General features: G+C 37.9%; 1 protein-coding gene across 1 annotated transcript in view; it reads right to left on the bottom strand.

Annotated features, from left to right (window-relative positions):
* The window catches only part of Itga8 (integrin subunit alpha 8), a 168,056-nt gene that overhangs the window by 97,453 nt on the left and 47,956 nt on the right, over window positions 1–22,647 (bottom strand). The window contains exons 9-13 of the mRNA XM_076873117.1: window positions 22,205–22,248; window positions 20,756–20,812; window positions 17,639–17,691; window positions 7,561–7,766; window positions 4,572–4,763 (exon numbers count right to left, since the gene is read on the bottom strand). Of these exons, the coding sequence (XP_076729232.1) occupies window positions 4,572–4,763; window positions 7,561–7,766; window positions 17,639–17,691; window positions 20,756–20,812; window positions 22,205–22,248 (552 nt within the window). The remainder of the gene's footprint in view (window positions 1–4,571; window positions 4,764–7,560; window positions 7,767–17,638; window positions 17,692–20,755; window positions 20,813–22,204; window positions 22,249–22,647) is intronic.

Below are 22,647 nucleotides of genomic sequence, written 5' to 3'. Positions count from 1 at the left end.
CATCTCTCACTTTGGGGTGGGAGTGAAGAGGAATGGTGGTGGATTTTGTCACACTGGGGTAGCAAACTCATGATCTTGGGGGGACCTTCTACTGAGGGTCCAGCAACAGGAATTTTTGAATGGTTCTCTACCCAGCAGGGTTCCAACAGATATATCCTTACTCTGGGGCAGAAGAAGCCAATGTACTGTACGTTAAACTTGGAGACCCTGGAAGTTTGCTTATTTGAGCAAAAGAAAAGAATATCAACTAGTTGCGTATAGGAAAAAGAATGCCTCCAAAATATATACAGTTTTGTTTTAAAAAGTTGTTTAAAGAGCTGCTATTTATTAAACAAGTTCTATATAATCTCACTGTAACTTAAATATATGATCTCATTTTATATCATAAAGTTATCTCCTTCCATTTTCACACCGATATATTCTTGTCTATTTCTATATACAAGAAAACTGAAATTCAGAGAGGCCAAGACAGTTCCTTACTCTTACATAGCTAGAAACCAGTGAGGTCAAATTTTAAACCCAGGCTGTTTGTTTCTAACATCCTTGACTACAGTTCTTCAAAATCATAGGTGAGCCCAACGTGACTGGGAAGTAAAGTGGTTTCTATTCTGTGAGTGGCAATCAAATTTCTTTTCTTTGCTATTCTAAGCTATTCAGGACATTTTGTAAAAATCCTCTCCCAACTTAGAAAGTGCAACCCACCCCACTCCCCCACCCAAGCAAAGTAGGTCTTTTTAGCTCTGTACTACCAGATAAGGACATGGAAACTCAAAAATGTCAAATAACCCGTTGAGTGCCAATTGAACCAGTGTTGGGTGGGAATTCAAAATCAGGCATCTGGTTTCCCTTTCCCTGATGGAAGTCTTTAATAAGGTTATTTTTATATTAGTTAGATGTTTTTCAAAAAGAAAGAAGTCTTACCACTCTCCTGCTATGTGAAAACACATACATGCAAACAAATATAAACCCACATACACATATATGTATGAGTGTATCTGTGTGTATGAAGGGATAATGATAATATTCTAATGGATATGCCCTGTATGTATCTTCTATGCAGTGCTAGTATGATTTGGACTTATAATATATCAGTAGTTATAATTGCTATAATTACAAAAAATATTAACAATATAATTGACCCCATGCCTGAGTTCTCTGGCATTCCTTCCCAAAACAAGTGGTCTTGCTAAAAGACATAACATACGTAGCTTGAAGAACAGATCCCATGACATTTCAATTCTTTCATTTTTACACCAGCCTGTTCTCATCTAATTTTATAGAAAGGAAACTGAAATTCAGAGAGGTCCAGACATTTTATTACTCTTACACAGCCAGAAAGCAATGGGGTCAAATTTTAAACCTGGGCTGTCTGTTCTCATCATCCTAGAATGTGTAGACATACATCTTTTTACATGCCTGTGCTTTTAGTTAATTCAGGTACCAGGTGAACTGATTTCTAGACAGTGTGTAAGATGAAACAGCTATCATGCACAGTAAGCAAACATAAAGCATCTCACTCCTCCCTACTCTTTCTCCGTGTAAATAGCAGCCAGGTTCTGTGAAACAGGTAGAGTACTGTGTTATCTATGAGTTGGGCAAAGGGAATGCTCTGCATTATTTGAGTTGGTTCCTCACAAGCTGCCCAGACAGTGAGGACAAAGAAGGCTGACGGTGCAATCTGTTTTTATATGGCTGCTCACCACTGTAGTACCTCAAATGGGGAAAACATGCCGGTTCATCTCAGGAGTGGGGAAAGGAGCCGCGCTGCATGTCATCACTGATGGGAAGCACCGTCTCTTAGGTGTGTTCCATTTCATAATGATTCCAAGTGGTTTGACTTGTGTCAGTTCAGAATTTCTAATCTCTTTGACTTTGCATTTGTTTCCTCATGATCCTGCAGGTGACCAGGCAGATGCAGTCATGAGATCTGGGATTTTTGTTTCTGGTCTATTTAGAATGGAAGAACTGGAACAGAGCCACCGAGAACACGTGAATTTGAAAAAGGCATGTGAATTTTAAAATGTGCCCCAGCCCCTTCTTGAGTGGAAGACAGGCCTAAGGAATCCCCCAGAATATGAGTCTTCCCCCACTTGCTCCTTGGCTCGTCATAACCTGTACATCATTTGCAGCAGCCCTGGTCCTGGAATTAGCTCAGGTTCTGGAAGTAATCAGGGAAACGGGAGATGCTTGTATATAGGGCTACAGGGCCTGTACATTTTCTTCTGGTAATGATTTTAATTAAGACCAAATGATTATAAAATTTCTAAAGGCCAACAATATTTTCCTCATAAAATATTTTAAAAATCACAAACATAATATTCAGCAACATGTTGAATTTTTTTTTCAAGAACTATATTATTGTGTTCCAAAAAGAGACTTGCACTTGCAAGATTTAAGTATTTCATGAATTTGCAAATTCTTCCATTCTATGGATTGCCTGGAGGAAGGCAAGAAAAGAGCCAAGATACAAAGAGAATTATCTCTCAGCTCAGTGTGAAGATGATCTTTCATGTCTTGAGCATGTAGTTGGTGGAACTGAGAAAAGAACACTGAGCATGTTCAGAGGGGTCGAGAAGCTTTGAGCAAGGACTCCAGAGGGTAATTCACTGACAGAGAAATCTTGCTGAATCTGAATTATTCCTAACTGGCATCAAGCACAGATACCACTTTAGCCTCCACTCCCTCAGCACCTGGAGTTCTGGCTGTGACCCATGCCTCCCACTGCTTGGGGCATCCCACCTGTCCTTGGGTGGGCCAAGTTATCCCAGACTCCCAATGTTTAAAAAATCATTATTTTCTCCAAATTTCTGGTCCTCCTTCGTATTTTCTGTTTCAACAAATGGCACCACCAGCCAGCTAGTCACCAACGCCAGAAAACTGGAAGTCATTATAAAAGCCTCCCTCTCCTTCATCTGTCCCCCATGTACAGTTGTCACCCAATCCTGTTGATTCCATGTCCCAACAAGCTCTTCAACCATTTACTTCTCCACATCTGCACTGCCACTCCCGGGATCCAGGTCACTGTTATCTACACTGGTGCGACTCCCTGCCAACCCCTCTTCACACCAAGCCAAAGTGAAACTTCCAAAGTGCCTTCTCCTTTTCCTCATTAGACACGGCAAATGGTGTCTCCACCGGACTCCAGTCTCCTCCTCTCTTGAGCAACACATCCTTCACTTCCTTTGCCTGACGGCAGGCAGAGCCATTCTGTCTGTCAAGTCCCCTGGTACTGAGAGTGAGGGAAGGAAGCCTAAGACAGGCCTAAGGAATAGCAAGAACTTCCTAAATTAACTGTTCACCTAAATCGCAACCCAGGAGTTGAATTTCATTAATCACCCTGACATATGTTGGGTAGGAATAACATAAGGGATCTAGATTTTTGAATTATTTAAAATTAGAATACATTATGCAGGAGATCCCCTTTCTCACCCTCACCCCCCCAAAGTAAAACTAACCATCATTGACTATACTAATATATCATGACCTAGGAAAATAACTAAATGTTCTTGACATTACCATAGGTAGAAAGCATTAGTATATGACATAATAGCAAATCCTCTTTGAGCCCACTACAACATCTATGTTGGTGTTGTGAAAGGTTTCTGGCAAATTTATAAAAATGTGTAATGTTTTCCTTTTTTGCCTAATCCCAGAGGAGAAGAGAAAGCCAACATATTAAAATTAATGATGTATATTTAGGCAGTCAGCTTATTGGACTCTTGCCCCAAACCAGAGAAAACCCTGGAAAATATATGGAAACATATGGAAAATTCCCAATTAGGGGAGGCACTAGTGGGAAGAGACAAGGTTTCAATAAATAGCTGAAGCTGTCAGTTAACTATTAATGATTTCTCAGCATTTATTGAAACCATTTAAAAATAACCAACATAAAAATAAAAAGTGAACCATAAAACCAAGGAGCCTAATGTTCTTTACTAAAAGTTCTGATTACTGAAATAATCCTTGAAGACAAACCCCTATTTTGATGTGGAATGCACAGAACATGAATTATCTATCAGCAGTTTATGAATTTCAATTTGAATTAGGTAATCAAGAAGAGTTTATGATTCCCATCACGAACCACTGTTTTGTTTTTTTTTCCTTAAAGTATTCAGTCTATCTTTGGAAAGCTCCAAAATGCGGCTGGAAAATACTTATGCTCTAAAAACATGAGTCTTATGACAGAAAATGTTGAGGCTTATCTATTGATTAATTGGAACTGTGAACATACATGGGAATTACTGGATTAAAATAAATTATTCTAGAAAGGTGTCTGATGCACACTGTCTTTGTCAATAGAGACAAAATTACTGCAGGGTTTCAGTGAAAACTGGGGCTGCAAAGTTGATAAGCTTTATGTCGACTGCAGCTTTTTAAACCATCTTGCCTCTTTAATGTTGTCTCTTGCCTGGAAAGGGAAAGTTTGTTTTATTTTCCTTCAAATTCTTATGAAAGTGTTTAAGTTCGACCTTCGTCTTTATGAGAGAACTGCTTACACACGATCCACTCTCCAGAGAATGGACTCTTGCCAGGAAGCAGACTCTCACATGGGAAAAGGAAGAAAACCTTACCTGGGTAATCATTCTTGTCAATGTCTGAATCTCCTCTTAAAGAAAAGCCAAATCCGGAAGGGATGGTCTGGGAGGCCCACGCTCCTTGCAGAATCTGGGATGCTCTGGTGTTCAAGCCGTTCTCATTCCCGTTGTAAATGAGCACTTGGCCTCTTTGATCCTTGCCCGCAAAGGGCACACCGATGGCGATGTCTACAAATAGAGACATAGAAAAATACTTTGAAATAAAGGAGAATGTTTTAGAAATCAATAAGGACAATTAAAGAGCAATTATCTTGAAATCCAAAGGGTTTATTACATTTTTCAGGAGGAGGATTCAGTAGTACTGCAGCAACAGAAAAATTATCTGTTGCCTTTTATCCATCTGACAAGTATCGACTGACAAGTATTTATTTATTACATGTTGGGTGCAGTGGGTACAACAGTGAGTGGGACACTCAGTCTCTGCCTGTCTTCAGAAAAATGTATGTTCTGGTGCAGGTAACAGACAATTTGAATGGAGACATAATCAAAAAAATATCAAAAGTGATGAATGCTGTATAGAGAATCTTAATGTTGATATAAATGGAAGTGGTGGGAGTGTTGTTTTAGATTAGGTGACCAGAGGTGGCATTGCCATGTCTGCAGAGAAACTGAAGCCTAGGGACAAGTGCCGCAGTCCAGCTGCAGCAAAATAACCAGGGGGCGACGAACAACTTGTGTAGATTGATACAGGAGGAGTGGGAGCCCTTTATTGTAGGGCAGGAGCAGTATATATACATTCCACGCAGCTTATCTTAATTAACATAAACTAGATACATCAGTCAACCAATAAGGAATCTCCACACTTAATGGCTCGCTGGAGTTACTTCACAAACCACTCCCTCTGGCATTTTGCCAGGCGCCATCCAGACTTGTTTACAGACTCTAACAGACAAGGAGGAACCAACCACATGAAACTTAGAGGGAAGAACACTCCAAGCGAAGTCAACTGCCCAAGGATGACCTATGGGGGAGCTTGGTAGGGAATGAGGAAACCAGGTCAGATCACAGATCACAGGGCAGGTGGACCAGATAAGTACCATTGTGAGTACTTAAGAGTTGTTTCTTTTGAAAAGAAAAGAAGAGAAAAGAAAGAAAACACCTTGTTTTTAAATCTGATACTGTTAAATGGTTACCCAGTCCTATGAGCTAGGCAAGACCCATTTAAGAGTCGAGGATATTGGGGAACCTAGAGAGAACCACAGAACCTGACTCCCACTCACATACAGTTCACCTGCCTCATTGTTTTGCAGGTTTTTCCTGAGCCATAAGTATAAATACATCATTGTATTTGAAAAAGAATACCCCCAACATGGTCACATAAGAGGCTAAGGCAGTGGACCATGGCTCTGTCCCTTGTTTGCAACGTTCCTTCGTTTCTCTCTGTTCCTAGGTCAAAGAGGATACGGAATGAGCTAGGACTCGGTTTCAGTTACATTCATGAGGACTGTAAGTCTGCTTTCATTCAGCAGGTCAACATAAATGATCTCAGAATTCAGACCTCATAGAAGGGACATGGTAGTGGGGTAGGGTGAAGGCACTCTTCCTTCTCTTCCTCGGAGTCAGTGACTTGATTTCTGTCCCCTCTGTTAAGCACAGGTAGTGTGGCGTTATTTTGCCTACTTAGGACTCCCAATCTCAAGGCTCAGAGTCTAAGACCCTTTTGATGGGGTTAAAAATGCTTCTTTTAGCTCTTAAAAGTATTGTAAAGGGCTTAAGAGAAAAAAAAATATGAATACAATCAGTCATAGATAATTGTACATTATTATTTCACTTGGGTGATAGGAAATAAGGCACTGTAAGCAGCAGCGAGTCACTTAAAGGGGAACTTGTCTTTTGTCAGTTCGTGGAGTCATAAGCTTTTAATATGTTTTCTGGTACTTTAAAAATTACTAGGGCTGGGATTGTAGCTCAGTGGTAGAGCACTTGGAAGCTACTAGGTTCGACTTATTGGCACCACATAAAATAAATAAATAAATGTATTATGTCCATCTACAACTAAAAGTATTTTTTTTAAAAAATTACTAAACACACATTGCCCAGAAATAGTAATTTCTTTTATGTCCCTGGGTATTGAACCCAGGGGTGCTCTTTCACTGAGCTATACCACCAGCCCTTTTAATTTAATTATTATTATCTTTTTTTTTTTTTTTTTGAGATAGGTCTTCACTAAGTTGCCAACACTGGCTTTGAACTTGTGATCCTCCTGCCTGAGCCTCCCAAGAAGTGGGGTTAGAGGTATGCACCACTGTACTTAACTAAAATTGTATTTTCAAAGAAAGCATGAGTTGGATAGCACTTGTCAAAAGTACAAATGAATTCTGATCTGATGTGAATACTTCCAAGACTATTTTTGTACAACGAGTTTCTGTTATATTCTCGACTTTGATCTAGAAACTTACTATTGGTTCTTAACTGAAAAGTCCTGAAAATGTCTATAAAATTTTGTGTGAACTTTCATATTTTTCTGAGAAGAGGATACTCAAAAGGCATCCATGACTTTCCAACCTAAAGAACTGCAACCCTACACTAGGAATTTAGCACTACTTTATTGCAAACATTGAAAATGCCTTTAAAATGGAGTTTATAAACCAATCACATTTCAGCATAAACTGTATATAAAACATATAGGTTAGTCAGAAGACAATATATTTGCTAATATATCAATATGTATTTATTTGTCTTGACTCTTTACATACAGAAGTTTCTCTAGCTGCCCTCAAGTCACTATTGAGAACTATTGTGAGACTTCCTAAATTGAACATGAGAAAATTTCCATGTAACATCTACATTAGTCAAAACATAAAAACTTAAAGTTGCCTTGAGATTTTAATAATTTATTAAAAACCAGCAATAACAACTATACCGCCTACACCACATGTATACTTTAAAGTGCCCATTGTTTCCTTGATGCAGCAGTAACATGAAATTATGACATAAGTAACTTCCATGCAGTAATTTGAATTACCATTGTATCCATCCTGGTTCAGGTCCCCTAAGTGCGCAATAGCACTACCAAATCTTCCAAAAGTCTCGGTGCCTGTGAGGACCTGTGGGTCTTGGAAGAGGAGGGCACTCACTTGCAAATACAGGTAGACTTGCCCTACTTCTCTAGGGTTACTCTCAAATTCACGTTCCATAAAGAGGGGTGCCCCAATCAATATGTCATCCATCCTGTAGGGAACAAAGAGAGCAGTCAGCAAACTGGAAGGCAAAAGATTGCTTTTGGGTATACTCGTAATAGGCTTAATTTGTACATTTTCATTGATATTTTTCCTTTTCCAAGGGTCAATTTATAATCATTGTACTTCTATCACTGCTTTGATGCTGTTAGAAAATAAGAATTGTTAAATTATCACCTGGAACCTTTTCACTACCTTGAAAATGACTACTTTAAGAAAACCACAGAAACCCTTTCCAGCTTTTTAGTGCTTTTCCATAAGCTGTAGTTACATGAGGAAAATATATCAAAAACACCTAAGGAGTTATTTTTCTAGAAGGAGATTAGAGTTTGTCTACAATTTATACAGCTATAGACCAAATTATGCTGCTTTTGTGCAGTAAATAAGGTCTAAAATAAATTTATCTTTTCTTTTCCTTTTGCTACTTCTAGTTAAATAAAAGAATCCAAAGAAGTGAATAGTGCTGGCTAGAAAACGAGAAGAACTTTCCGTCGCAGATGAAAATTTATAGTCATTCTTTGTATATGTCAATTACAGCAGGAAACAAATTGATGACTTTTAAGGTTTTAAAAATTCAAGAAACAGACACCTAACAAATGATTTAGAGATGAAGACATAACCATCAGGAGAATAAAAACCAACAGTGCTTACAGGTGTTTCTTTCACAGAGAAGTATAGAACAGGAAACTTTATTTATTTATTTATTTTTTGCCATAAGCCTTCCTAGTTAGTTGATTTTTATTTAAAAGCATAAAAAATAAAAATTGAAATTCTTTTTAAAAAATTAAAAGCCACACCATTCTGTGTATACGATCTTGCGTTTCACAGGTGGTGTATTTATATATGAACACAGGCAACCACAAGAATGAGATCCTAATTAGAATAAGTTATACCCCATGTATGTATAATCTGTCAAAATACACTCTACTGCCACATGTATCTAAAAAGAACAAGTTAAAAAAAATTTAAAATGTCACACCAAATATAATGCACAATTTGACCTCTACTAATGACTAAAGTTTGCCTGAAGGAAGCCCTATCCTGGAAAACACAATGTCGTAAAAGGCCGCTTAACACAAATAAATACAAACCTGCATTTGTTGTTTATATGTATGTAGATTAGGTAATGCTGGAGTTTGACAAGTAACACAATTGATAAAATATTATTATAATTTAATTTTGTATCATTAATATATTACTACTACTATTATATCATTAACACAGCAAGTACATTAATGTCATATATAGCATATTACTAAATGTACACCTTATTGATATATATTAATATAAATGCATATTAATATTAGCATAGAATGTACATCATATATATGCTGTATACGTTAAAACTCATCAATAGTTAAGGTCAAGGATGAACTGGGGGCAGTTACTGATAGCCAGAACTTGCTTGCAGATCTGAGAGGTCTGAAAGACACCAACACTGCTATGTCTGTTCTCTCTGAATTTTCACCTCGCCTATGGTGTTGGTCTCCTGTCTGCTTCTAAGTCACAGGCATCCTGTGTTCCTGCTAATTCCTACTAGATACTCTGAAGATCCTATGATAAGTTATTGAAAGAATACAATGATGACTAGTTGATGAGCTAATTAGGTCCCTGGTTAATTTACAACTGAGGTTAAATTGTTACCCATATAGTTATATAAGAAAACAAGGCAGGCTAGCAAAAGTAATATGGGGGATCCAAGTTAATGTTGGAATCACAGACAGGGCAGAGGCTGTGTGCTTGGAAGGAATTAAGGAAGGCTCCCTGGAGGAGATGGCATGTGCCCTGGGTATGATTCTGACAGGCAGGCCTGGAGGTGAGCTTTCCAGAGGGTAGAATTGTCCTAAATGAGGTCAAGGCACCCTGGGGGGTGTCATGGTGGTTCCATGCTAGGAGGATTCCAACACATTTGATTGGAAAAGTAAAATATACAAAGAATTCTTAGAACTCAATAATGTGAGCTAAGAATAATATCTCCCCAAAATACATTAGCTATCGTATTATGATATACAACACTATATTATACTATATGCAATTTTTATAAATTTAATATGCAATAAGAACAAGAAAAAAACCCAAATAAAAATTGGATAAAAGATCTGAATAGATTCCTCATCAAAGAAGATACAGATGGCAAACAAGTATATGAAAGTATGCTCAGCATCATATATCATTAGGAATTGCAAATTAAAACAATAAGATACCACTACAAATCTCCTTGGATGGCTAGAGTCCAAACTGCTGACACCACCAAATGTTGGCAAGGATGTGGAGCAATAAGAACTCTCATTCATTGCTGGTGGGTGGGAATGCAAAGTGAGATGCTCCTTTGGAAGGCAGTCTAGGTTTCTTACAGAGCTAAATATAGCCTTACCATGTGATCTCACGTTTATGTTCCGTGGTAGTTGCCCAAATGAGTTTAAAAAGTATGTCCACACACGGGCTGGGGTTGTGGCTTGGGCTGGGGTTGTGGCTCAGAGGTAGAGCACTCGCCTACCATGCGTGAGGCACCGGGTTCAATCCTCAGCACCACATAAAAATAAAATAAAGATATTGTGTCTACCTATAACTAAAAAATAATTATTAAAAAAATCTTTTTAAAAAAGAATGTCCACACAGAAACCTGCACACATATGTTTAAAGCAAAATTGACAAAATCCGGAAGCAACCAGGATATTCTTCAGTAGGTGAATGAATAAACAAACTGGTACATCATACAACAATGTAATAGGATTCAGTAATTAAAAAAAAGGGGGGGGGCGATGAAGGCATGAAAAGATAAGGAGGAACCGAAAATACATATTACTAAGTGAAAGAGGCCGATGTGAAAAGGCTACATACTCTATGATTCCAAAGAGCTAACATTCAGGGAAAGGCAAAACTATGGGACCAGTAAGAGCCATGGTTGCCAGGGATGGGGAAGTGGACGGAGATGACAAGAAGAGCACCATATTTTGAGGACAGTGAACAATTCTGTATGGTACTCTAGTGTTGGCAACACCCGTATAACACAGAGTGAATCTTAATGTTAACTATGCTCTTTTGTTGATATGTCAATGTAAATTTATCAATGGTAGCGAATGGACCACGTCAATGCAAGATGTTAATAATGGGGAACTGAAGGGGGAGAAGAGGGACTATAGGGAAGCTCTCTGTCCTTCTTACCCAGTTTTCCTGTAAGCTTGTAAACCCAGAACTTTAGGTTTGCTCACATTGCTTGTTGTCCTGCTAGATGAGAGGAGAGCAGGGATCCGTGCTCCTCCAGTGCCTGGCCTTTCCTCAGGGGGAGCCTTAGTTGCCTATCTCTGTCATTGCTACTGTCCATATGAAGAGGCATTTGTTACACACCTAAGTTTTATGTGGATGCCTCCTGCCTCAGGGTAAGATCCAATGTCGCTGGTTCCCTATTGCACAGATTTAGCAAAGTCATGTTTTAATTCAGTAGAGAAGGAACAAGCCATACAATTGGTTTCTGAGAGTTCAAACATGACACAGGGCTCATACAACTGGCTCAAAACCTTCCTCACTGTGAACATCAGATTATAGAACTGGACATTGTTAGACCTATCATTGTGAAGGTCTGGCACATGCATGGAATCCTTGGATTTTAGAAGTAATATGAAAGCATTGATTTATTTTCTTAGAAATATGTTTCCCCAGATACTTAACTGTCTTAAAATGTTCTTAGCCTCCAAAAAGACAAAGAGGCATTTGTTCTTAATTTATGATTATGCTCTCATAGAGTTGATCACAATAACTGTCTTGGATTTAATTGGTACAGTGTGCCTCAGAGAGTGTTTTGGACTTAGTATTGTATTAGCAATACCACTTAATCATGGTATATATTATTGTTTAGGCTGGCGTTTTAAAACCTTGATTTGCAACTCATTAGTGGGTTATGAAATCAGCATAATGGGTCTCTGCCAGCATTTTAAAAAATGAAATTGCATACAATAATAGAAGACAGAGTAAATGCCTTATACATAAAAAAGATAATATTGTCTTGCGAAACTTTCGGTTCAGTTGTGTGTGTGTGTGTGTGTGTGTGTGTGTGCGCGCACATGCGCATCTGTGTGTACTGATTTGTAATATCAAATGTATTATAAACCACAGGCAAAAAATGGTCAGAAAACCACCACAGTATACTATGTGTGCCATTAAGCTATTTCAAGAATTGCCACATCCTCTTGTTAAATATACCCAATTCAAGCGTAAAGTTTTATTTATTAGTAAAGATGACTTTTGTTGAACTTCTGATAAGTAATTGAGTATAGTGGGCTGGGCACCATTCTAAAAGGATACACACACACACACACACACACACACACAGAGAGAGAGAGAGAGAGAGAGAGAGAGAGAGAGAGGAGATTTTTAAAATATATTTTAGTTTAAAAGAAACAATGATGCAAAAAGAATATTAATGATGTGGTTCTGCTAAGTACCATTTCCTCTGGGTCATGATGGTTGTTTGGACAAGATTTAAGTCATTTTGTGAAGATATTTCATAAAAGTAGGATGTGTACTTAAACTTCATTTTATCGGAAATGTCAAACTCAGTACGGCCTTTATACAGGTTTTATTTTCGTCTCACTTTTATGTCTAAGTTCACTCTGATAATCTCATACCATATGAAACTCATCTTATCTTTCACACGTCATTTGATACAGAACATTGCGAACACTTTCATCAAAAGCAAAGCACAAATATTATGATAAAGTATGAGCAGACCCACCAATGAGAAGATTCAATAGGAAGAATCTGAATCTGAATTCAAGTTTTCACAATTGGTGTTAGTGGTTTGAGTTAATATATAAACTTTTCCTTTTTTTTTTTTCCAATAGTACTTTTTGTATGCTAAGTTCCATGACTAACATTCAGAATGTAGTTATTCATTAAAAGAATGCAGATCAGTAGACTGTACAATAGAATTTATATCTAATCAATCTAATTGATTTATGACAGGCAAGAACAAATATAAGAATTATGCATAATTACATTATAGAAATTAGTTTAACTTACTGCCTTTTTATGTTTTAACTTTCTAAATATTTTACCTAATTCGATCATAATGACATATCTTGGACAAATGATCATATTTGTACTAAATCGAACATAAAGCCATAGCCACCCAAAGCTTCTTGCTTTCAAACAGATTTCTCTAAACTGCTCTCAGTTAATTAACTACTACAAATCTATGTAAATTTATCTGCTTTTGGCCTCACAGAGGCTGGAAACAATAGGCATATGGAAATAAAATGTCCAATGAATTAAACTGTAATTCTATGAATATCTGAAATAGTATAAACGCTGTAAGATTCAAAAGCCTCAAGGAAAAAACCAAACCAAACCAAAACAAAACAGATTGCTTCCTTGGGTACAGCATGAAAAATACCATCCCTACTTGTTGTAAAGGAGTTTGTCTAGAAATTTCTAGCAAAGTTTACATTGACAAGAGTTGTAGTTCTGGCTGCCGTAAGATAACTAAACTGAAGTTAATTTTGCCAGTTTGTTTACACTGTACTTTCAAAACCATCACAGGCTTGACAGTATCATCTCCCAGCCAGCAGGCACACAATTGTTTCGTCTAAATTTTTGGAGTCCACTCAGAATACTGGAAGATTTATTTTGTAGTAAAAAATATTGGGGAAAATCTCCACCCATTTACTTGTTACTTTACTTAATGACACGTTCTTTTTCCTGATATTGAGATGCTGGAGCATTTGTAGGGACCTTGTTTTTGTTGCATAGTTGATAAGGAATACACGCTGCCTGAAGATGTTCACTAGGTAGCCTCGGGTACAATTATACTTGATTTTCTCAGTTGGAGAATGGAAAGTCTGGTTCCATCCCATATCTGTGTGTGTCTGAGGGGGTCTTCCTCTGAACCATGAACAATGACCTGGCCCAGTCATTTTCTTAAGTCTTTATATGCTATCAATACCATTATTTTCATGTCAGATTTCATTTTAGCTACCTATCTTTATCTGGGATCTTTCTTTGACCAATTGCAATCGATTCCAAAATAAATATATTTCTGATAGGACTTTGAATTTAAATTTGAGATATCTGAGCAATTACAAACAGCAAGTTATTATCCCCTTTGGTCACTTTACTTTTGAGAATGGCAACATTAAGTTATTAGCACCTTTGGTTACCTCACCTTTTTGAGAATGACAACGTTAAGTTAATGGACCTATTTTTTTATGCAGTCTGAAGAATTTGGAATATGTTACCTAATAAAAAAGAGAAGTCGTGTGCACAGCAGTTTTTATAGGGACATCAAGAAAGAACAAATTTATCACTTGAAAATTCCTGTGTTGTTATTATCATGTTGTTTCGATCAGCAGGAAGCCAATGAAGTCCTTTTCTCATGAATTTTTGTCCTTAGCACGGCAAAAATATTTACTATAAACATTGTCACAAAACTTTGCTATAGTCTAAATTGAGGACATTTCCAGGAAAGAAAGAGAACCCTCCAGGGCATATTGTGAAACCTGGGAAAATTTGCAGGGATTCAAAACAGGAGCGGCCTCCGGAAAGGCACACATGGAATGAATCTGTGCCCTATAAAATGCCACGGAGCATTCACAGGGAAAAGTCCCTGTAGCCATGGGACCTTCTTCTGTTGAGAGAAACGTATCCAGGCACATCTGAAAGACCATCGCTGATGTTTTGTATTCACCATAGAGTGGGTTCAATAAACCTGAAGAACAGGCTGCATTTGGGCTTCAAGTTCTTCTTCAACAATTGTCTTCCTAAGTTATTGACAGCCTTCCATGACAGTTACAGTCTGTCCATGTTGGAATTCTTGACTGGTGCTTCTCGTCTTTCTTTTTCTTTACACTCAGACAAATAGAGATTAAGGGGATTTGATTTTAAGTTAAAACTGCTTCCAGGAGAAAACTGGTACTGAACTAGACCTTCAAAATATATCCAGAGTGTAACTGCTTCTGTTTCCCTCCACGCCTGCAGCGTGGGTCCAAGACCCTGTCCCATGTGCCTTGGCATGTGGCACTTGACCAGGTGGACAGAACCCACCTGTGAAAACCAGAGTCTGAGCAGGCCACTCCCTGCCTTGGAATCCTCCAGGGCTCACAGGATGTGGTGTCCCTGTTGGAGACAGACTCATCCTTGTTCATGGCAGAGTCTGGGTGGCACTATGTAAATCTGTGGTGAATGCAGTGGCCTCTGCACCTTTATGATCAGGCTCCCCCTTGTTACCTCTCTGAGCCTCTTTGCTGTTCCTCAAATACACCAGGAGCTCCCACCTCCAGAAATTTGTTCGTTTTACTATTTGTCTGGGAACACTCCTCCCCTTTACGTCATCAATGGCTTCCTTTTTTATCTCCTTTAGGTCCTTTCTCCACTGTAATCATCACTGAGGCTTTTTCCATGTACTTCATGTAAAACTGTTTATAGCAGCACTATTCACCATAGCCAAGCTGTGGAACCAACGGAGGTGCCCTTCAACAGAATGGATAAAGAAAATGTGGTACAGATACACAACAGAAGATTGCTTAGCTCTAAAAAATAATGAAATCATGGCATTTGCCAATGAATGGATGGAAATGGAGAACATCATGTTAAGTAAAACAACCCCCCCAGAAGTCAAAGGTGAAGGTTTTCTCTGATATGTGGAAGTTAATCCAAAATAAGGGAAGAGGACAAAAAGAGAGACAGACAAAAGGGAAAAAAGGGGAGAGGGAATTGCATCAAACTAGAGGAAAGATCGGTAAAGTAGAGCAGGTGGTTGGGGGGAGGAGGGAGAGACAGGATAAGGGAAGAACAGTGGAATGAATCTGACCAAATTCCATAAGAACATTCATGAACCTACCCCAGTGAATCTCAACACCAAACATATCCACAGGACACTGATTTTAAAAATACCTACAAATAAATTGCAGAAAGATCAATACAATAGAGGGTGGGAGAAAGGAGGGGGAGGAAGGAGGAAGTGCTGGGACTCAAGTAAAGCAAATTACATTCCACTGTTTTGTGATTTTATCAAGATGAATTCTAATGTTATATATAACCACAAAGAATCAATTAAAAAAAGGATTGCATAAGAAAAATAACTACATCCATGGGGCTGGGGATTTGGCTTAGTGGGAGAGAACTTGCCTAGCATCCGCAGCACCACCAAATAATCAAAATCAAAAAGATAAAAGAAAAAAAGTCCCCTAGTACTCCTTTCTGTTTTCTTTTAAAATTTAATTCATAAACCTTATCTGATAGAGTAGCTTTAGAGTCAAGTAAAACTGAGCAGAAAGTACAGAGTTCTCACATTACTCATTCTCCTGTAATAGCCTTTCCCACCCACCCTCATCCCCCATGAGAGTGGTGCCTTTGTTACCATCCATGACCTGACCCTCGTGCACCATTATCAACTACAGCTGTAATGCATACTATGGGATTTAACAAGTGCATAGTGACAGTATCTTTTATGATAGTTTCAGTACCCTTAAAATCCTGTGCCCCACCTATGCATCCCTTCCTGCCTTCCCCCAAACCCCTGGCAAACACGGATCTTTTATTGTTTCTATAGGTTTTCTTTTTTTCCAGAATGTCATACAGCATGTAGCCTCTACACATTGACTTCTTTCACTTAGGACTATGCACTTAGGGTTCTTCCATGTCATTTTCTGACTTGATAGCTCATTTCTTTCTAGAACTGAATAAAATATCATTGCTGGATGTATCACAGCTTATTTATTCACCCACCTACTGAAGGACATCTTGGTTGCTTTCAGTCCTTGTGTTTGGGGCTTTTTCTACAGAGTTCTTATCACCATCTATTACTCTCTGTATTTGACTTATTTTTTTCCTGTGTGGCTCCCACTTTTCCAACTCCAGCATAATTTCATGAAGTTGTTACATTCTGCACCCAGAACCAGGGCATAATAGAGTCTCAAGAAATAAATGTTCAATGAAAGGATAATAAAGGAATATTTTCCAAAAGGTATACAAGTTAATGAACTCTAATCATATGCCACAACAAAATATAGAAAGTACACTTCTAGCTGTACAAAGGTCACAGGAAAATGTCTATCAAAAATCTATTTAAAGAACTTGGCCCAGATTCTGGAATATGATAGGAGTTTTCAGATATTTCCTTTCTGCCAAACTGTGAGCTCCCTGAGAACAGAGAGCCAGACTAATTTATTCACCTTTGTACAGTGTTCTGGGCATTGAGAACAATGTGTGGGACAACAAGCAAAGTATCTTTTGGGTGGATACTCAGTACATCTCAACTTAAAGATCTTATTAATGATCTATGAATTTATAGTGAATGAAGGGGTGTTTAATAATAATTTATTTTTGAAGTAATGATGTCACAGCAACCGTAATGCAATAGTGCTGTTTGGTCGAAGCTTGACTGTAATTACTATCCTAATCAGAAAAATAACATTATTATTATTTCATCTTTCCCATGGATGTTGCTAATAGTTGGTTAAAGCAATGTCAGGAGGAAAAAAGTTCATTTTTGTGCAAATGTGTTATGACTGCATCACGTTCTAGGGGGAAAATTCTTAAGAGTGAAGAGAAGATGAACAAATTCCTCAATGGATGTGGATTTTGAGTGGTCAAGGATTATTCACTTCATAAAATTAAAAATAAAACCAAATAAAATAGTCCCCTTTTAGAAGTGGCAGATGTGGAAAATCTCAGTAAAGACATAAAATAGGATGACAGAACTCTTTATTAGATACATCCTCTTGTCCTGAATCAGAAAAAAAAGTTCAAACAAGGGAGCCTCTATGTTTTTGAGGAAGTACAGAAGGATATACTTCAGGAAGAAAAAATATCCCATCTTTATGGATGACCATGGTATATAGAGTATAAGGAGGGTTCTTGTAAACTTACCCATCATTGTTAACATCCGATACGACAACACTATAACCAAAATAAGATGCCATCTGCAAAAAAAATAAAAATAAAAAGTGACATATTTTGTGTTTAAAAAGTCATTTTTATAGTCACCTCTTAATTACTCCTGAATGATGCATCTTATCTTGATACATTTTTGCACTTAAATCCTTGGATGTGGACTGACTGTCGGAGTCATTTGGTCTCACTCTGACCCGATGATTAATTTTCCCCATAATGACCCTGACATCTGCTTGGACATCCTCCTCTGGCTAGGCTCCACAATCAGCCCATTCAATCTGTGAACACAACGATGAGAATGTTCTGGGCTTCATGCAACCTTTCATAACTTCTAGTCTTTAATCCCACCTAGTTCTGTAATCTTGAATCCCACAGAACAAATCCAATTCCACCTCCATATGAAGCCTCAGATGCAAATGTTTTCAGATGGATCACCATGCAGCCCCTCTTTCTTAGAGATGCCACATGTGGAAACAAAGAATGGATGATTCTTATATGAGTACAGTAACAGAAGAGTTAAGTGGGATTGCTAATCTCTACTTTGGCCCCTGTATATTATTAAAGCATAAGGGCAGTTTTAATTTGGGGGGAACCTACATCTCAGTATCAATTTTATGATGAGCTCATATTCAATGAAAGCTCCTGAATCTTTTCTACAAGTATAAGTGGGGTACCATAATCTCCCCATGTTTTCCTTCTGATATTTTATTGTTCAATCCAGGTTGTCAGGAGTTATATAGTCTTTTCAGATATGGCTGATCATTCCAGCTTGTCAATGTAGTTTCCATGGTCTGCCATCTGAAGTTTCAATTGATTTAGCCTCCTGCCATCTGCTAAGCTAATCAACTTCTAGAGAGTATGTCCATGGAAGGCAGAGAATGATCAGTTTAGTTCTCTCTTCTACTTAAGCAATGTTTGGACCAAAATAGGCACCAGGTACCAAAATCTCTTTGCTGAGGGAGAGAACACAAAAGTTACCAAGTGTCCCATGATCTCAGTTCTCATTTTCTTTTCTTTATTCCAAACATAAACAGTGCAAATCTTATACCTTGTGTGATGTGTGCAGCCTTTGCTCAGAGGAATTTCATCATGTATGCGTTAAGTTCTGAGGTTTAAGATTATCAAACTAGGTGGTATTGAAGATGAGAATTTACAGAAGGACTAAATTTAGCAATGTTAAAATGCTTCTAATGATAAACATGTAAAAAGAGATCTAGTTAAAGAACACTTTCTGCATTTTCTCTTTTGAAACATGGGATTCTGTGTGATATCACCATACATGAACTCAGCACACATTGGTCAAATGCCCTTAGTTGTAGTTGTTCAAAATTTACAGACCCATCCAATTTCACTGCCATTCCTGCCTCCTTCCTCCATAACTTCCGAAAGAGTATCATGAGAGATGTGAACTGCTTTGTGGAAAATTTCAGAGTAACAGGTGGACTGACTCCCCACATTTTGGCAACAAGATGTCAAAAGCATTTTCTGCTCATATAAAAACCTGCTAATCAATTTTCTTGACATGCCTCTCAGACAGCAGTACCCAATTCAGTGCTTGAAGAAATGTGGCAAATTTCACCAGTCACAATACCCAGGAACATGCAAGGTGGGAGATAAATTGTGGCCTCGACCATATTTGGTCAAGAGGGTGGTAGCATCCTGTTTTCAGGAATTGACCCATTCACAGTAGAACCTCAGGAAATGACAGTGGGAAAGGAGCAATGGTAGTCTCTGGGAGGAAAGGGCTCTCAAGACCCCATATACTACTGAGGCTCAGGAAAGGGTTCCAGTTACAGGAAACAAGAGCAGCAGAAGTCCAGGCCCATTGGCAGTGACCAATAAGATGAGACCTCAGAGTTGCCACTGCCTTCTCAAAGGGAAGGAGGTACTGAGAGCTCACCACCAGGTACACTAAACAGCACTGGCAATATACCAAGACCGTTTTCGACCCTGGCAGGTAGTGGGGTTTTTCTTTTAAGGAGGGTAGTCTGCCTTGCTGTGCAAGCCTGGCTCAGTGGCTAGCATGGAGAATCTCTGAGAGTCTTACACACCAGGACATGTTCTAGCTTGCTCCTCTAGGATTCTTCCTTTCCTAGAGCCCTGACAATATCTTCAGAAAACAGAAGAAATCCTACTTATATTTCTTAATATTGCAATCTCTTGTCCTGAATTACTGGGTTCTTAGGTGTTTAGCTTATTCTCTCTGACACACACAAGCACACAAATGCACACATACACACCCTCACACTGTCTGTGGGAGCTTTTCTCCTCGATGTTATTGAGGACCTGTGGATACGACTACTTCCCAACATGCAGTGCCAGCTCTACCTGTGCAGCCACTTATTACTAGTAATTACTTAGTTACTTCATTAAGACCCTGGTCCATTCTAGCATAGCCTCAGTTAACTCATTTTTAATTGCAGCATAAAGTGGAACATGGGATTCTCTCTTTGCCACCTCAAGGAAGAGATATTCTAAAGGGCTTTATCTTTATGTCGTCTTGAAAGACAGGAGCTTAATGCAGGCTGTTCATGTCAGATTCAAAGCATGCACTTAATTTCAAATGTGAATTTACTAAAAAATAAGTTGAAACTAGGGGATTCCTGACAAAGCTCATGGGGGAGGTCCCTGCCCCTCTTTATCTTTGGCTTTTATTTCTGTCTCTCTTGTGTATAGATACTGGAGATTTTTCTGTGCTTCTCAGACATGTCAGATGTTTGAGTGTCTTAGTATTAGCTGTTATTAGCTCTGCATTAGATGTTGCCCCCCAGAGGATCCCCTGATCACCCTAAGAGATCCTTTACCACACCCTAATTATCTAGCTATTTATTTTCTTTATATCACTATCAGAAATTATCACGAACATTTTATTTGATTGCAAATTAACTCTTCCATCCTGCTGTACCCCACACACAGCTGCAGGAGAGCTGGGTTCATCTTTCAGCTGCACTGTTGTATCTCCAGTGCCTGGATCAGTTTCTGACATATATCGGATGCCCATTAAATATTTTTTGAGTGAATGAATAAATGATGTAAGTATTAAAGTATATTAGCACTGAGTGATACTATGATTTTATATTAAAATATCTTTACCTGTTCACCAGTGAAATTCTGGATAAAGGTCATATCTGTAGAATTAATGATTGACACCTAAAATCAGAGAAATTAGATAGATCATTTGACATAAAGCTAAAGAAATTGCTTTTTTTAAAAAATGCAACTTAAAAATAATTTATTTTTTTGTGACGACTAATAAGCTTTAATAAGTAATAAGAGTTAGCTATATATAAAACAAAACTGCAAGTCCCTGAGAATGACCTAAAGGAAAAATCCAAATAAACTTTTTGTTTGTAGTTAACTCTAGAATATTTTCAGAATATGCATGCTTACTGAAGTAAGTGGGGAAATAATAGTTGAATTCAAGACCACTGAGAATAGGTAAACTGATAGTCAGATAACTTATTAATCAGGATTTTTGTCTAAATCTATTTCTGTTCTTATGCTACTCTAAGAACTCAGAACTTTGGTTCTTAACCAAAAAATAGACTTTAAAGTGCTACCCATATAGCAAAAATAGTTCTTTTAATTCTACAAACATTATACCTTCTACAAACATTATACCTTCTAGATTTTTAAAAAATATACATTGCTATATATGTTTTTGTTTTTATAAAATCTTGACATATTTTTTAAATATTTAATTTTTTAAGTGTAGATGGACACAACACAATGCCTTTATTTTTATGCGGTGCTGAGGATTGAACCCGGGGCCCACCCATGCTAAGTGAGCGCTCTACCGCTGAGCCACAATCCCAGCCCCTTGATATATTCTTTTCCTAATTTCATGATGACTAGTTGTGACAGACTTGCCTAGTATTCAGCCCATATTCCTGTCTATCTGGAACATCAGAATGTGGCCTTATTGGGAAATAGGGTCTTCATAGATGAAGTTAGTTAAGGATCTCAAGATGAGATTATCTTAGGTAGGCCCTAAATCCAATGATGTTGCCACAAGGCCAGGAAAACCAGAGTCATTGAGAGTTGAAAGGAGCAAGGAGAATTATTATTTCTACTGTATGAGACACATTAAAGTGCTGATTGCAGCAACGGAAGCCTTTACAACATTCCTCAATTGTGCACACAGATAGGGTCAGCTTCCTGGGTCTGTGGCCTATGTAGTCACATAAGGCCCTGGGCGCCACCAGATCCAACCTTAGTTTAATGCTTTGTTGTTGCTGCCCTGAAATTTTTAACAATTTAAAAATCTTTGATAATTATGGCTATTTGCAAAAAAAAAAAAAAAAAATTGCCCCACATTTTCATTTTATACTAGGTCCCACAAATCACGAAGCTTCTCCTGCACTTGGATCTGATCAAATTTAGCCTCATTTGTTTTCCTTCCTATTTTAGTAAGTAAACAACATGAATCAATAGGAGGCACTCATTATTGAAGAAAAATTTTGAAGACTTAAAAATATATTGCAAGAAAGCATTTCTTTTCATAAACAAGAAATATCCTAGAATACATTGTCAAGTACTCACATATCCAAAATTCTGTGCTCCTCTTGGAATTCCAGCAACCAATTCTGGGGATAAAATAGAAATCTTGAAGGGAAATTCCACGTATATTTAAATCTGTATAGTAAGTAAGTGGTAATGACAGTATTTTCAAAATGGGGTAGAGGGTTAAAAGTTCAAAATCGGATTTTTGCATTACATTTTCATTAACCTTTGTTTCTTTACAGACAATAGAATACATAAGAGCAAGTTTTTCTTTGAGATTTTCGAATTTTCATAACATTCTTCATGCACTTCTGTTTCTGGAACATCAGCCAGACTTTTCAAATCTGCAAGTGATTTCTAGGTTGAAACTTTTATTCTAATTTGCCAGTAGTCACTATGGGGACTTGTTTTTTCTTTTGCTGGTATAGAAATACAGTTCCTATGACACTAACATGCTAAAACTAAATGCAAAGTTTGATCGC

This window comes from Callospermophilus lateralis, chromosome 13 (genome assembly GCF_048772815.1).
Source record: "Callospermophilus lateralis isolate mCalLat2 chromosome 13, mCalLat2.hap1, whole genome shotgun sequence".
Taxonomy (NCBI): domain Eukaryota; kingdom Metazoa; phylum Chordata; class Mammalia; order Rodentia; family Sciuridae; genus Callospermophilus; species Callospermophilus lateralis.
The sequence above is the reverse complement of the archived record's forward strand: the minus strand, read 5'-3'. Positions and strand labels throughout refer to the sequence as shown.